The sequence below is a fragment of the Cyrtonyx montezumae genome, unplaced genomic scaffold, assembly GCF_038088225.1.
Source record: "Cyrtonyx montezumae isolate F1298 unplaced genomic scaffold, pur_monq_1.0 scaffold_21, whole genome shotgun sequence".
Taxonomy (NCBI): Eukaryota; Metazoa; Chordata; class Aves; order Galliformes; family Odontophoridae; genus Cyrtonyx; species Cyrtonyx montezumae.
Window position 1 is genome coordinate 1,887,061 of NW_027071948.1, and position 15,385 is coordinate 1,902,445.

At 43.0% G+C, this 15,385-nt stretch overlaps 2 protein-coding genes across 2 annotated transcripts; one reads left to right on the top strand and one right to left on the bottom strand.

Annotated features, from left to right (window-relative positions):
- Nucleotides 1-350: 350 nt before the first annotated feature.
- LOC136049774 (uncharacterized) lies at nucleotides 351-7,968 on the bottom strand. The gene is made up of 9 exons (XM_065738268.1): nucleotides 7,949-7,968; nucleotides 7,809-7,872; nucleotides 6,727-6,880; nucleotides 4,838-4,983; nucleotides 3,355-3,531; nucleotides 3,016-3,129; nucleotides 2,414-2,500; nucleotides 1,360-1,507; nucleotides 351-953 (listed from the first exon to the last, which is right to left on the bottom strand). Exons 1-9 carry the CDS (start codon nucleotides 7,966-7,968, stop codon nucleotides 922-924), a joined length of 942 nt encoding a protein of 313 aa, XP_065594340.1. The 3' UTR covers nucleotides 351-921.
- Nucleotides 7,969-10,303: 2,335 nt separating this feature from the next.
- Nucleotides 10,304-15,068, top strand: SLC35E2B (solute carrier family 35 member E2B). Its single transcript, XM_065737956.1, has 8 exons — nucleotides 10,304-10,898; nucleotides 11,525-11,660; nucleotides 11,811-11,938; nucleotides 12,221-12,341; nucleotides 12,565-12,618; nucleotides 12,992-13,064; nucleotides 13,566-13,711; nucleotides 14,711-15,068. The coding sequence occupies exons 1-8, from the start codon at nucleotides 10,574-10,576 to the stop codon at nucleotides 14,955-14,957; spliced, it is 1,230 nt and encodes a 409-aa protein (XP_065594028.1). The 5' UTR covers nucleotides 10,304-10,573; the 3' UTR covers nucleotides 14,958-15,068.
- The last annotated feature ends 317 nt before the right edge of the window (nucleotides 15,069-15,385 follow it).

Sequence of the window (15,385 nt, forward strand, 5' to 3'; positions counted from 1 at the left end):
AGTTAAAGGCGTAGCTGAAGAGTACTGTGACGTGGTTCAGAGCACAAAGGGATTGCAATTTCAGGCTCTCCATCTTCAGTTTGTAAACAGGCTTCCACTGAACTCATCCCATTAATTTAAGAAATAATAACTCATGTCCAAGCTGTGTTTAAACTTTATTAAAAAATACAATACCAGTAGCTAAAGGTTCCAATCAGTAAAATACCAAACTTTTAAATTGCAATTGTAGAGACTTATTTCAACAATGACCATTGTGTGTGAAATGGCAGTGGTTAGATAGGCCAGAGGGCATGATTTCACATGGAGCTGAGATTTAAAAAAATATTATGAAGTATTCTTAAGCCAGAGCTGTAGATGTAATGTTGGGGATAAGCAATCATGTAGCCATGGTGGATGTTGGAGAATACAGCTGCTGTCAAAACAGCTCATGAAAGTCATATGTTAGCTGCAGAACAGAAAGCATGTATTGTGGAGCATTTAGGACCTCTGTTCAGTGACAATTCTGAGTTGAGAAATGAAGGCAAGGTGTGCAGATTCTTACGTTGGTGTATCAATAAAATCAGCATTTATGTTAACAATGTGCCCCACTCACGTGTGTGCCGTGAGCCTCCCACAGCTACAAAGCTACATCAGGAACGTTGAGTGAAAGCTGCAATGTCCTGTCAGCAAAACCCACTGAGTAGGAGAGGATTACTCTTGTTTTCATAGCATACTGTGTTTTATAAGCTGTTACCAGCTGCAGTGCTGTAATCCCACAGCACAAAACAAGATAAGAAGTGTGAAGATGCTTTTCTAAGCAGCCTCCTCTGTCTTTGTGAAACAGAACCATTATCTTACATTCCAGATGCATGCACTTGATCAGAACTTTCCCAGCTGTGCTTTCACTCTGTAAGAGCTGCAGTTAGGATGCAAAGGGGATGCTCAGGAGTCGATCCTTCCATAGGAAGAAAACACTGGGAAGAAAGGAAGAAGTAGATCAGCTAATAGCAATGCCTATCAACATTTATGTCCTCTCCTTAAAAGACAGGGGTAGTTTCAGACTGGTCCCTTTATCCCTCTTGTTTTAGATATTTATGCATAGTACACATTGTACAGAGGAGACTTTGTCCACACAGAGCTGGTTTTTTTGGATGGCAGCAACTGCTTGGATTTGACAAATTTCAATTTTCTTCAGGGAGACATCACTCATATTTGATCCAACCTGCTGAACTTCATCAGGCCAGTAACTTCCAAGGCTGCAGTACTGCTTGATGTTACTACTTTTTTTTGTGACTATTCCTAACTTGGCAAGCTCTCTATTGATTATGAGTCCAATAGGCTACAACCTTCTTAGTTAAGTTAACCTTTCTGAGTACTTACTTCTTTCTCTTAGTCCTTGCCCAAAGCCACGGTAGACGTGAATCAATGCCCAAAACAGAACAGATTTTATTGCAACAGAAATGCAAGAGCCAGTAATGAAAGCAGCTTCCAGAGTGTAAGAATTCCCTCTGCCCCACTCTTTTATTACCTGCAGGAAAACAAGAAAAGACACACAACGATCAAAAAGCTGGAAACCATAAAATGCAATCAACCTCTAAATTTCTGGCAGAAGTCATGTGATAAGTGATTATATTACAGATTTATCTGATAGAGAGGAGTTTTACCATGTACACCAGTGCCCTCATTTGCTAGGCACTCTTAGATGTTGCTGTGCAAAAACGTTAAGAAGATCTAGCTATTTTCAAATTGCTACATTACTCTTACACATATTTTCATTCCTAACTGCAATACAACTGTAACCACCAAAGTCAGTGTGAGGTCCTTCTGTGCTTTCCCAAATCAAAGAGGCCTGTAGATAACTGGAAGAACCTGATTTGGCTACAGCCTTTAACAAAACCACAAGATTGCAGCCAATGGACTTTTATCAGTGTCTGGAGACTGTGTGAAGTATGAGAAACAAAGTACTAGCTGCTCTTAGCATTTGGGCCCTTCCCATGATGGACAATGTGCTTTGCCCTTTCTTCTTCCTCACCTCCTTTCTCCCATGTTGTGGGAGTTGTTGGACTGCCCCAGTGATAAGTGCTGTATCGCTATTATATGCCAAAAAATGCTGAACACTGGGCTTTGTTGGGCTTACAGTGTCTACTGTTTTGCCTACATCAAGGTCAGCATCTGGGATACTGCATAAAATATTCTTTAAAATATGACTTCAGCCCCTGCAGCTGGTTGAACACTGCTAGCATCTGAGACTTACTGTGAAGGAGAGGAGGCATTTCAGAACTATGTACCCTGCATTGGAAGACTTTCTTTCATCCTTCCCTAATCGTTCCAGATACTTTGCCAGTTGCAGTAAGTTTCAGAGCCTCTCCCTTTAACTAGTTCAGTTTTCCTGTCTGGAAAGTACATTCCAAAGCAAGCAAGTCTGATGGATTACCGTGTAAAGCAGGTAGATGAGAAAAACTACTTCAGGAACATTCTGACACAGAAAAATCCACACTAGAGGTTTCAGTTCTTTTAAAATCTGTAAAAGAAGACCAGATACATACAAATCCTTTTATTAAACTGAAAACTCTCATTCGTCTTTAAAGAAGCTGCCCCAATAAAGGACCTCTCCTCTTTCTGGTGTGGCTCCCTAAGGATATAAGGTCTGTGCAGTCAGTGTCTGTATATCCATCTTCACAGTAATTTGGAGGACTGTTGCCAATTTCACCTAACCTTGTCAAAGAGGTAGAAATATTGAAGATACTATCATCCTGCGTGCTCCACAAATACCAAGGACAGAAAATAAAACTATTCCCCACAAAAAGGAGTAATGATAGCTTGAGGTGGTGTCATCCTTCATGCTCAGGGGACAGACACACATCTACGTTAAAGCTTGTTATTGCTGGTGTTCTTGTTTTATTCTACATCCCTTCCACTTAGCAGTACTATGCAGAAAGGGATAGCTGTGACTTTCTGGTTACTGCTTGAGGGCAGGAACTTCTGGATTCAGAAGTTAACTATCCTTGATAGTGCAGCTGTTTGCTTAACACTTACTGCGATGATGCTAACAGTCACTTTCAGGCAAGCCCAGAGAACCCCTGTTGCTGAAATGATGTTATGTAGAAGGGTGATCTCGTGAAGGCTTATCAGCAGAATGCACAAGCAGAGCTGAAAGAGAAGAGGCAAAGATTTGCTAAAATTTGTAGAGTGAGACTGTGTATCCCATCAAAATACTTGACACCAAACACCTGGAAAATGACCATTATCAGGCTAATCTTACCTAGCCAGTAAGATACAGACAGGACTGCAATAGGAAGTTATCAGTTCAGTTCAGCTAGCTGAAGGTATTCTCGACAGGATGAGAAAATAGAACCTGGGAGAAGAGTTCTATACCTGTGCCTGAAGATCAAAGGTCAGCATGGAAAAACAGAGATTCAGCATGAAGTACTGTGACTGCAGGCTTTCTAGAGCACCACCCACTCGAAAGGCCATCATGCTTTGACTCTGAATAAGGATGATGGCACAGATGACATCAAAGGAGCCAACCAAGAGGATCAGAATGAAGCGTGCCTGATGGGAAAGAAAAATAAGTATGTGACTGCTCATGCTGAAACAGTGGTAGTTTCTATCTTTAAATCTTCTAACTGGAAATGAAGGAATAAAGGGGTAAGAACTGAACCACCTAAGTAACAGCATTTAAAATAAATAACAGTTGAACATGACAGTTCACCACACTGTTAAGTGGCACAAAGAATTGCTTGATCAAGCATTTGATGCAACCCCTCAGTACTAAGTGTAAACTCACATTGGTTGTTTTGGCCTACATTACCCTCAACGTAGGAGTTTTACAACAGCTAAGGGAAACAGAAACTCTGTGATCCCTGACACATCACAGCTTTTAGCTGTGCTTTGTTTGAGGCCTTATTAAACAGTCTGAAGTAACAGCTCTCTTTGACAGCATTAAGATTTCCCTATGGCACAAACAACTGGTAAGAATCTTCCCCACTGATGTCAGTGGGGACAGTGGCTGACTCTGAATGCTGTACTTAATAATTATTTCTAAACACAAGATCAGTTTTGGCTGGGTTGTATTCACAGCTTTGTTGTCAATCATGCCAAATGTCTGCAATGTTAAAGACAGCTGAAGTGGAAAAATGTCCTTCATAGTTATAATGATATGAAAATGTTTAAACTCGTAAGCATTATTCTGGCTCAGTACTTCTGCCTGGGAAGCAGAAGAGTTACAGCAATCAGTTACTTTTATAGTACAAAAATCTCCTTATCAGTGCATCTTCTAGACCAGATTTTACTTGTTTACTCACTATATAAACTGAAAGCTAGGACACGTACCTCAAAGTAATTTGCATCTCTGATGCCTGTTCTTTACTATGTAGATGTTTAACTAAGTGTATAATTGATAAGCAGGAAAATTTTCCTACCTAGGCTGTAACCTCTACTATAAAAAATAATTTTTGGATGACTACAAGGAACAAGGAATCTCCTTGCATTTGTGATAAGTATGCAAACATGAAAGGGAAGGACTTCTAGAAAAGCACAGCAAGGGAAAGTTAATAGTACTAAAGTTAGCAACACAGTTCATTCCTTCTTTACATTTTACTGGTATGAAAGATAAAGATGGGCAGTGCCTGCCTTGACACTGTGTCTTTTCCTTTCAGGTACTGCCATAAAGAAACCCACAGAATTGTACAGAGGAACAGATCTGTCATTGTGGAGATGTGCATTTTGTTATTCATTGGTAGGAATAATTTGGCCTGATGTTGTTTTCAGTGCCCTTACTACAGGTGCCTTGCCTTCCTAAGATTTTCACATCCAAGATTTAGAGTAAAGCAAAGTTAACTAAAAGCAGGGGACTGACCAGGAGTTTTGGCTTTTGCTCAGCAGGGAGAACTGTGAAATTGATAATGGATCGAAACATCACTAGCAGGATGGAAAGAACAAAGACAATGAGCTCCTGGCGGTTCTCCTGCAGGATTCCTCTTGTCACATAGTACACACAGAACACTGGGAAGGAGAAGGAAACGTCAGTGAGCAGGTGAACACAGGTTGCACATGGTGCTATTTTTCAGCGCACTTGATCCAGATGACAGAGTGGGAGTATCAAGACAGTGCCACTTCCTTAATCAAAAGCACACCTTCATTCTCACCAGGGAGCCTGAATCTGGTACTTCAAACCAGATGCTGTGAGTACTCTCTCCTGTGTTTCTCATACAAAGAATGAAATAATTCATACGTTTTTTAAATCACTTCTGAAGAAACACTGAAAATAGCACCATACGAGCTATCCAAACTAACGAGCAGCTATGGTTTGTTTTATGGGATTAGAACTATGCAGTTGAACAGTATATTCAGGTTTTCCTTTCACAAGCACGGGCTGTTCCTATCTAAGTCACTCCTGCAAACATTAGCTCATTCTTACCATAGGCAAAGTAACAGCTTTTTTCTTTTTTTCCCAGAGTTCTGCTTCTGGGACTCAGCTCATGGTACAATGCAGCTTTGTTAGCCTGGGACACGGATCATAAAAGTTTTCAAGGTAACTTCAGTTGCTCTAAACAAACTTTAAGGTACATTTACTTCCTTTTCCACTATTACTAAAGTAATTGTGAAAACAAAAACAGTCAGTAAATTAAATAATGAATCATGTGATTTTTTTTTAGCATGCTTATGACCTTGGGAAGACCTAAAAGATGTGAGACAGTATTTCCTTGTTTTGCAAGTTCAGCTGCTAAAACAGAAGTCTGCACAGATAAATTGGAAACATTTTCGTGACCACTGTTTGCAGAGATGACATAGGAACATTTCTGAGATAAATAAAGGACATCCCCTTGTTTTTGAAGAGTAAAGGTTTCAACAAATCAAATCCAAAACCTCTTGGAAATAACTTCCTAGTGGTCTGTTTGTCCTGACCTAAACCAGAGGTTTTGTGGGAAGCGTGCATGTCTCCCTCTGTGGTAATTGCAATACTCTATACTAAATAGTATCTGCAGAAGGTAGGAGGGAAAAATAGAGTAGAAAGGATTTTATCACCTTCACAAATCAAGATTTGTTTGGTTTCTCATGAACGTTCTTCATTTTTCTCTTAAATACATAACTGATAAAAAAACCAGTGTGGCAGATGGGAGGCAGCAGTGGTCTGTTCTAAGATCACACCTTTTGTTCACATGGAAATCTTATGTGAAAAGCTGCTGATCAAACCAGCAGTTTGGAATAACTGTATTATCCATGTGTCTACTTACAGATGCTGGATAAAGCCATTGTCTTTGTTTCCTTTGTTATTTTCTTGTTTCAGATCAAATTGCATATATTTGGTCTCTTGCAAACGTGCCTTGAAACCAACTACTGCCCAGAATGGCCCAACTCAGGAAATGCAGTTCTACAGTAAGTCTTGCAGTGTAAGTCTTGCAGACTCAAATGGGAAATGGTGAGTTCCTCCTGGCACAGATAACCACTCAGTAACCTCTCAGAAAGTGATGGCTGCGTGAAGGCAAAATCACTGCTTTTGTAAACTTGAATATCTTTCCACACTGTCTGCACACAAAGGTGTTGTGGGTGCCACCTATTACTGATCCTCTCCCTAATATATTAATGAAGAAAGCAACAATGGCAAAATCATCTAGCTTGTGCTCAACTAGGAGCAGATCCTGTACCACGCCAAAAGGAGTGAAATAAGACATTTCATTTGCTCCTGAATCACTCCTTCAGCAGAAATATGCATTTGTTTTAAAGCACAAAGGGTATGTTTCTTACCAACTCCAACTAACTGTATGAGAGAAATGGTGAAATCTTCCTCAGTCTGTCGAACGAGTGTCTCTATGGTTAGCCCTATTACACTGAGCAGAGACAAAATAGTCACACAGAAGTAGATCTTCACAGGAAATGATAGCTCTGAACAAGGCTTGATCTGTAAAGGAAGAGCACATTTGAACTCGTAATGCCATTCCCAGGTTTGCTGTTCCTAAGAAATGCTTAAAGCGAACGGGCAGACTGACCCGGGGCAGGGCTTCCCTGGGAAAAGGGAAGAGAAACATTTCACAGTAGAACTGAAACTGATGAAGTGCTGAGGAAGGATGAACTCCAGCTCCATCCGATAAGCCACCAGAGCCTCAACTTTTCGGGTTCATCCCTACAAACTGTATCCCCCTTTCCCCAGTGCCTCAAAGCCCGCAGCACTCTAATTTCATCTCCTGGAATCAGGAGTGTCAGTGCCCAGACAGAAACCTATCAAAGCAGTAATGTTCAGCACGTAACCTTCCTAAGATTTTACTTTAGAAGATCCTAGAGAAATGGGCACACTTCAAAGCAGCATATAAAAGATTTGAGTGAGATGTTTTTTTCTGTCTGTCCCAGGCAGCCTAAATCCCGGAGAGAGATGAATCGGTGGTGATCAGCACCGCGCTCAGAGCGAGGCAGGGGTTTCCTCCGGCAGTTCTGGAGTCACCTGGAGGCAGAGGTCAGCTATGGCACCGTTAGCACGTTCAGATTAGTAACGCTGCTGGTATACAAAGCATCCTTATATACGCAGACTTTGATGTGCTTACATACATTTGAAGGCGCAGTTTAATTTAAGCAAACCAAGCAATTGAAAGCAATTGAGAAGGCGCTGCTTGCGTTAGAGCAAGCTCAGCGTTAAATCATTTGGGGGGAGCGCTCGTTTAGTACCGGGCTTGCTCCGCACCCACAGGCACACGCCGGCAGCCATGAAAAGCAGCCAAGGAACGCGGTCCAGCGAAACCACACGAGAAGGAGCCGCGGGTACCCGACCAAACGACCGCAATTAGCGCCGCGACCGCACGGCTAATTACGAAAGGCCCGGCCGCGAGGGTACTCACGGGTCCGCAGGGCGTGGGGACGAGCTCCCGGTGCCGCGGGGTGAGGTTGGGCAGCGCGGGGCCGCTGTAGGGAGAGAGAAGCAAGGCGGGGTCAGTGCGGGGCGCACCGAGAGCCGCGGGGCTCCGGGCCGCAGCGCTACCTGTCCCCGCCGGGCTCCATGCTCCGCTCACGGCCGCTCCATGGCCGCGGCGGCAGCGCCGCGCCGGGCAGCGCCCGCCCTTCCGGGGCGGCGGACGTCACTTCCCGCGCGGCGGCTCCCGGCACCGCCGGGCTCTATGCGGGGCCGCGCTCGGTCCGCTCCCGCCCGCAGCGCGGTGGGCGGCGGCCGCCCGGGCTGTGCCGCACGCGGGAGGACGGCTCGGTACGGCGGGCGGAGCGCTGCTTGCCGGCCGGCTGTCCCCGCAGCCGCCTTCCCTTTCGCTGGGAGCCCTCCAGGCTGAGGGCGGGCGGGCGGGAGGGGCTGCCGGGGCTCGCGAGGGGCGGGCGGGAGTGCCGCTGGTGTGCGGGACGACGTTGGGCTGCGTCGGAGCGTTTCTTTGTGCGGGAGACGTTAGGAGTCGCGAGATGGCGTTGGCGATCTGTCAGCGCCTTTGTGCTTCGCTGCCGTTCGGCGGAGTGACGCCGGCTGCTCGCTCGGGATGCTGAGCTGCCTGCCGTGCCCGCATCCCGGCCCTCTTCCCCGCGCGGTTTCACCCGTGACATCTTCCAGCGTCCTTGCTCCTCGCGGAGTTCTTTGTGGACACCATCGGGCGAAGACATCCATCTCCGTGCGCAGACACCGCCGCGGTGCTTCCGACCCGCGGATCCTAACGCCTTGTCTCTGTGCCAGATGCTGCTCGTGCTGGAGCCCCGAGCTCTGCCCGTGGGACGAACGCGGTCAGAACTGCCGGGCGACGCGTAACCGTGATGGGCAGAGCTGCCCGCGGCACGGCCAGAGCTGCTGACTAACAGGTACCTGCACCGAGATCAGCTGCAGCACCGAGGAGCATCCAGACACGTGGCCGTGTGCCACACCGGCATCTGTAGTGCTGGAAATGTCATCTTTGATGCTCACAATAATTACGTCCAGGCACAATGTGTGTAACTTTAAAAAAAAAAATTGAGTTATATTTCCTCTCCTTATATCTCCTCACATTACTGCATTTTTCTTTGTCACTGTCTGTGTTGTCTTTAAACAATTGTAGTCTCAGTTCTAAGGGAAGACTTGGGCTGTGTTAAACAGTTAGCTGCTGCTCCCCAGTCAAAATTTGATACTCTAAAAGTTTATGCTCCCATTTTTTTCAACTTTAATACAACACTTTTTTTTTTCCTTATTGGTAATGTAGTTAAAAATGGGAGAAGATAGAAAGAAGAATTTGAAATGCACTGCATGCTGTTCATTCTTGTGAGCTGGAAGATTCCATGTTTGTGTGTAATCCAACAGAAACAGTCTACCAGCTACTGCCACGTTTTCATCTATTGGTAAACATCAGCTGCTGGTTGCTCTTATGGGAGGAGGACTGAATTACTTCCAGATGGAGAGCTCTTTCAGCCAATTTAAGGCTTCCCAGCTGATTTAAGGCAGCAGGTCAGTCATTCAGGGGTGTGGTTTTATTCTTATTGTTGTTTTGCTTCATGCCACGTATGGAATTGGTGATGTTAAATGTGTTAGTTTGATGCTGCACGAAGTGGGGATTTTGTTGGGCTTAATTGTGCCAGAAGGTGTTGTACCTCAGTGTCATGCTGGCATGATTTCCTGCTGAGATGGAAAGGGACATGGTGATAGGGGTGGAAATGTTCCCTGTGTGTAATAAGAGAAACGGAGTACACTAGGAATGGAAACCTTCATTTTAAAGTAGGATACAGAAAGAGACACAGTGTATTTAGCTCTTAGTACATCTTTGTGATATTTTTTGAAGTGCAACACTGAAAATTATAAAATCATGAAGGAAATAATGGGTGCTGTGCATATGTTAGCAAAATCAGGGCAGGTGCGTTAGCTCTGGTCAGAACTCTGCTATTTTTGCTTGCCAGTAATGATCTCCTGTGCTGCCGTTCTTCGATTCATTGTGGTGTTACAGTCTTATTTCAGGCAGCTTTGCCAAGGTCTGTAGTGATCAATTCCCCCCAGTAATGGCTTTTTAACTGCGTGAGGCCTGCCATGCTGTGCATCCAGCACAATGCTTCTAGATAGGTCAGCTCTCATTTCTCCTTATGCTTATTTTTCCAGGAGCGATAGATAATTTGTCATCTCATTCTCATCTGATTAATTCTGTTTGCATTTGCTCACGAAACACAGTGCAAAATAGAAAGTGTTAATTCTGACCATATGTTTCAATAAAACAGTTAAGTTTCTCAGGTCCTCTTTCTCTCTTTGGACTTTGTTAGTGTTATGATAACAACATTGCTTAACTTGAGAAAAGTAAAGGTCACAGTCATAGTGGCAGTACAAAATCAATTCTGAAAGAGAAGGAAGCGAGGTCTTTTTTTATATTTCAGAATGTGATATTTTTGTTGTATTAGGAGTTGATGTTCACTGCTGTATGTGGTTCTCTTTCTTTCTCTTTTGTTTTCGTTCTTAGGCAGAAAAAAAAATGGAATAGACCACATGAAGAAGCATCTGAAATTTATTTTCATGCAAGATGTTATTTGGAAGACCAAATACACTTCTGGAGACCACTGGAGATGAAAGATTAATCACATGATACTTTCTTCCCCCCACGTACTGTTCCCTAAGTCAGTGTTGCTTTGTGTTAAGGGCAGATTCTAGTTTTGTAGGGTCAGCATGTCGACTGTGACAAGTGCTGTGACGCCGGAGGAACCTAGTCCTCCTCTCCTTGAAGAAAAAACAAAGGGAAAATCACTGTTTAATTTGGGTTCGCTCTTTGCTAACAGGAGTGAAAAATTTGTAATTGCTAGGAGCGACAGTGTACCTGAGGAGAACGTTCTGAAAATAACCATCACGGAGACTACGGTCATCGAGTCAGACTTAGGCATCTGGAATTCTCATGCTCTCATCTACCTCACTTTGTGGTTTTTCTTCAGCTTTTGCACTCTTTTTCTTAACAAATACATCCTTTCATTACTGGAAGGAGAGCCCAGCATGCTAGGTAACCCTGCTTTTCTTTTATGCTTCGATTCCAGTAAGATATTTGTTTATATCAGGTCCTTTGCATGTAAAGCTCTCTTCAGTTAAACAGTTTGCTCCCCCAGAAGGACCTAGTTAGGAGATCAGGGAGTGGATCTTGGGGCTGAGAACCTGCGTGTGTAATGGCAGCACTGCCCCCTCCTCATCCCTCCGCATGGTGGAGGACAGGAGCTGTAAAAGTGTTCTGAGAACAGAAAATGTAATTAAATGTTTGTTTTTCTGTGCCAGAGGGCAGTGCAGGCTCTTGAAAAATATAATAAAATGGAGTCAGTTGATAGTCTCCAGTGCTGATTAACTTGTTTGATTAACAAGATTAATTTGTTTGTATGTGAAAATGCAGAAGCCGCCCTTTGTGACATCTGTTATTCAATGGGCTTATTTACCTAGTTTGTTTTAATAAGGAAACAAAATTTTATCTGTGATCTAATTATTTAATTTGTTCTGCTGCCTTGGTGATGTAAAAGTAAAGGGCTGTTGTGAGAATTCAAGTCTCATATCGCTACAGACCAGCCTGTCTATGAAATTCTCTCATGTAGCTTGATAGGTGGCGTTCCCATCATTGCCTGATACCTTTTCCCATCTCTTTAGGTGCTGTTCAAATGCTTTCAACCACCTTCATTGGCTGTATAAAAATGTTTGTTCCATGCTGCTTGTACCAGCACAAAACACGCATCTCTTACCCGCCCAATTTCATCATGATAATGCTGTTCGTTGGACTGATGAGGTAAATGCTTCAATTAGAGTTCTCTCCTATTGGCTCTTTGCATTTTTCTGGTCAGAAGCACTGTTTTTATGTTCTCTTTCTTGCTTTCACAGAGTGTAGCTGTTAAAGCCTTGTTAAGCCTGCTTAATTTCTTGTGTTTTTCCATTTCAGATTTGCAACAGTAGTCTTAGGGCTCGTCAGCTTGAAAAATGTGGCAGTTTCATTTGCAGAAACAGTTAAAAGCTCTGCCCCTATTTTTACTGTTATCATGTCTCGGATGATATTAGGGGAATACACTGGTGAGTACCTCGGTGCTTAAACTTCATTTGAAAAATATTTACTTCGTGTAATACTGTCACTTGTTTGGCCACGGACAGGGAGATGTCACTGAAGCATGGCAGCCAATTTCAAGCAGCTAGAAGGATCGTTCTGGTAAAACAGTAAATCTAATCAAATAAGTTATTTTTCCTTTGAAATGAAGGAGTTACAGTGAAACTAAAACTTAGCAAGGTATTATCTCATATATGGCATTAGGAGTATAGTAATTTAACTTGGGTTAATTTTTTTTCTTTTATTTGCAGGATTGCTGGTTAATCTCTCCCTCATTCCTGTTATGGGTGGGCTAGCTCTGTGTACAGCTACTGAAATCAGTTTCAACATTCTAGGCTTCTCAGCAGCTTTATCTACTAACATCATGGACTGGTAAGTCATAGCAGCTGCCATGTGTGGAATAAAGGAATTATGTTCCTTGATAGATGGAATAAAATCATTGCCTGTAATTATTTCTGCATTTGGGACTAGGGAAAAACCATAGATTTTTAATTTTGGTATTTCCATACACAATAAACTGAGCCTAGTGATGATGGTTTTGTCTTCCTTTGTGCTGTGAATTTGTTTCAGTGCTGTGTTTTTGTTTCTCTACCAGTTTGCAGAATGTCTTTTCCAAGAAATTGCTCAGTGGAGACAAATACAGATTTTCGTAAGTATTTAAACTGTTTCAGGTTGGGTTATGGATTGACCTGAGGCTGCATGAGGAAACCATATATTTATGGCTACTGTGGACTAAGATGCTGTGAACCTCAAGAGCTCAGTACATGTGGATTTTACTGTGGGATTTCACAGCTGGTTTGGGTCTTGAAAACATTGGTCTTTTCAGTGTGTCTTGGCCAGCACAGAACACTTTGCAAGAGATTGCTGAATGTGTTGCTTGCAAAGCTTGACAGATGGGGTAGATGGCTTTTTGGTGTTGCTTCTTGATGTCTGTCAATGAGGTTTTAATGTAAATCTGATGCAGCTTTCTTCAGCTCTGTGAAATAAGGAACTCTTAATCGTTTTTGTTTGTCCTTTTGTAGGGCTCCAGAGCTTCAGTTCTACACAAGCGCTGCTGCAGTGGTTATGCTTATTCCAGCCTGGATATTTTTCATGGTAATTTGAATTTGCTAATGCGAATTTACTTTTTACTTGTGAGCATATTTAACCTTAACTTTGCTTTTAATTCACCCCATTTTACTTGAGTCACTACTTCATCACCAGAGCTTTATTTTTAGTTTGCAAGAGCTAGAGAAACGCTAAAAGAAATAGTTCAGCAGAGACATGAGATAGCAGTGTTTATTTCAGTGTTTTAGGGAGAAATTAGTTATTTTGTCTGAAGTAGAACGTGTCAGGAGAAATAGGTATTCTTTGCATTCTGACATTTCATTGCCACGCATCAGTGTTCAAAAAGATCTCAGTGGTCAGATAAAAGAGGGTTTCTTCATCTTCAGGGGGGAAAAATTGGGGGACATGAATGTCCTTTATGTTTCAGATCTTGTTCATGTACTTCAATGTGAAGCTAATATCTGATGGCAATAGTATTGGCTAGGTTGGATATTTGTTTTCAGGCTTGGTTATAAGCTCAACTCTTAAGAGCCTCTTTTTTGCATTTAGGATGTTCCCGTGATTGGGAAAAGTGGAAAGAGTTTTAGCTACAACCAAGATGTAGTTGTACTTCTCTTAATAGACGGAGTTTTGTTCCACCTGCAAAGTGTTACAGCCTATGCCCTGATGGGAAAAATCTCTCCTGTGACTTTCAGGTAAAGCTTTATTTCCGTGCCAGGAACACTTATGTTTTTTCTTCCTCAGTATTTCTGCTTAGAAACTAGGTAGTAAGAGCATTGTGCAAAGAAAGAAATAAAATAAATGCACAAATGTACCAAACGTTAGAAAAATCTTTTCACATCCACATCATGAGAAGCTTTGGGACCGTGTGAGAAGAGCAGCATGTGACACGTGCTGTTGAGGTTGTGGAACAGGTGCTGACATTTGCTTTAGTGATAATAAGGCAATACCTATGTAGAGCAAATTGCAGTACAGCAAATGATCAATCCACTCCATACAACTGCTCCTGAGGCGTGGCACCAGCACAAGCTGCATGTCTTTAATGCTTGTGTCTTTTGAAGATGGCTCCACCTTTGTTGTCAGGGCAGCTCTGTGAGGCTCCTGCACAATCCTGATGTGATGATTGCATGTTGGCATGGACAGCCCTGAGCACTGTGGGGCACTCGGAAGCTTTGAAGGGCTCTGCAGTCTGATGCTTCAGGTGCCCCTGCTACAGTCTTGTGACAGTTTGCTGTCATGTTCTGAAGTTACTTCCTCAACATAATAGGCTATAAAAACATTTCTTTATGTATACAGCAATTCTTGGTATAATATTATTGGTATGCTATTTGTTCTTCTTTTTGCTCATAATACTTTATTACCTGAATAGTAACAGCACACTCAGAAATGATAGTTACTGTGCTGGTGTTCTGTTGATGCTGTCTGGGTGTCTGCTTTAGATAATAACGAATTGCTAAAACTGTTCTGCATGCTTAAAAATCTCAGAGAAACAAAACTCTGAGGTGACTTACTAATTCTAAATTAAAATGTCTTTAAAGATATTGGTACCAGAATACATACAGTGTGGCTGCAGGATTAGCCGAACTAGGAAAGGTGGAGTCTGAGCAGTATTTAAAAAGATCCCAGTGCACGAAGGCATGATTGTAGGTACAGGAGAGCTTTCTCTGGCCTTAACTTCTGTAATTCCTTTCCAGTGTTGCTAGTACTGTGAAGCACGCACTGTCAATCTGGCTGAGTATTATTGTGTTTGGTAACAAAATCACAAGCCTCTCAGCCATCGGGACCGTTCTAGTGACGGTGGGAGTTCTGCTTTATAACAAGGCAAAGCAGCATCAGCAAGAAACCATACACAGCCTGGCAGCTGCAGCCCCACAGCCTGCACCAAGTACAGCTGAAGACACCGAGCCACTGATTTCCAAGGATTTGAAACCATACGATTGATACGGTTGCTTATCCTCACAACTTAGTGCAGCTCTGAGGGGCTCCTCCCACAAGTGATTACTTCTGCAACTGTTGATGCTGATGTGGTTCCTTTGAGGTTCACAGCAAGTCGGTCCTCAGACTTGAAGCTGAGAGAGAACCATGAGAAGAACCCAGGAAGCCTTGATATTCTGAGAAACTGAAATAGCAGAGGGCCCGGTGTCATTAATGTGGTGAATGTGGGCTTTCTGATCTCTTTTTGACTGCAAAAAAACCCCACACAAGCCTACATGAGAGAAAGAACTTCAGTGTCCTGTAGGAAAATAATTACTTCCTCCTTGCCCAGGAAAACAATGTGAAAGCTTTGACCCATCACTGTATTTGGCTTTCCTATGGTGGCATGAGACTTCCAAGTGTTAGCTGCTGAATGCTGCATCCTCTGTTGTCCG

Coding starts and splice junctions, on each gene's coding strand:
- LOC136049774 (XM_065738268.1), bottom strand. CDS start 7,968: ATGGAGCCCGGCGGGGACAG. Junction 3,130..3,354: donor CCTTTGATCTTCAGGCACAG/GTATAGAACTCT, acceptor CTTCTCTTTCAG/CTCTGCTTGTGCATTCTGCT. Junction 954..1,359: donor GCAAGGACTAAGAGAAAGAA/GTAAGTACTCAG, acceptor CTTTCTTCCCAG/TGTTTTCTTCCTATGGAAGG.
- SLC35E2B (XM_065737956.1), top strand. CDS start 10,574: ATGTCGACTGTGACAAGTGCTGTGACGCCGGAGGAACCTAGTCCTCCT. Junction 10,899..11,524: donor AGGAGAGCCCAGCATGCTAG/GTAACCCTGCTT, acceptor CCATCTCTTTAG/GTGCTGTTCAAATGCTTTCA. Junction 13,712..14,710: donor ATCTCTCCTGTGACTTTCAG/GTAAAGCTTTAT, acceptor ATTCCTTTCCAG/TGTTGCTAGTACTGTGAAGC.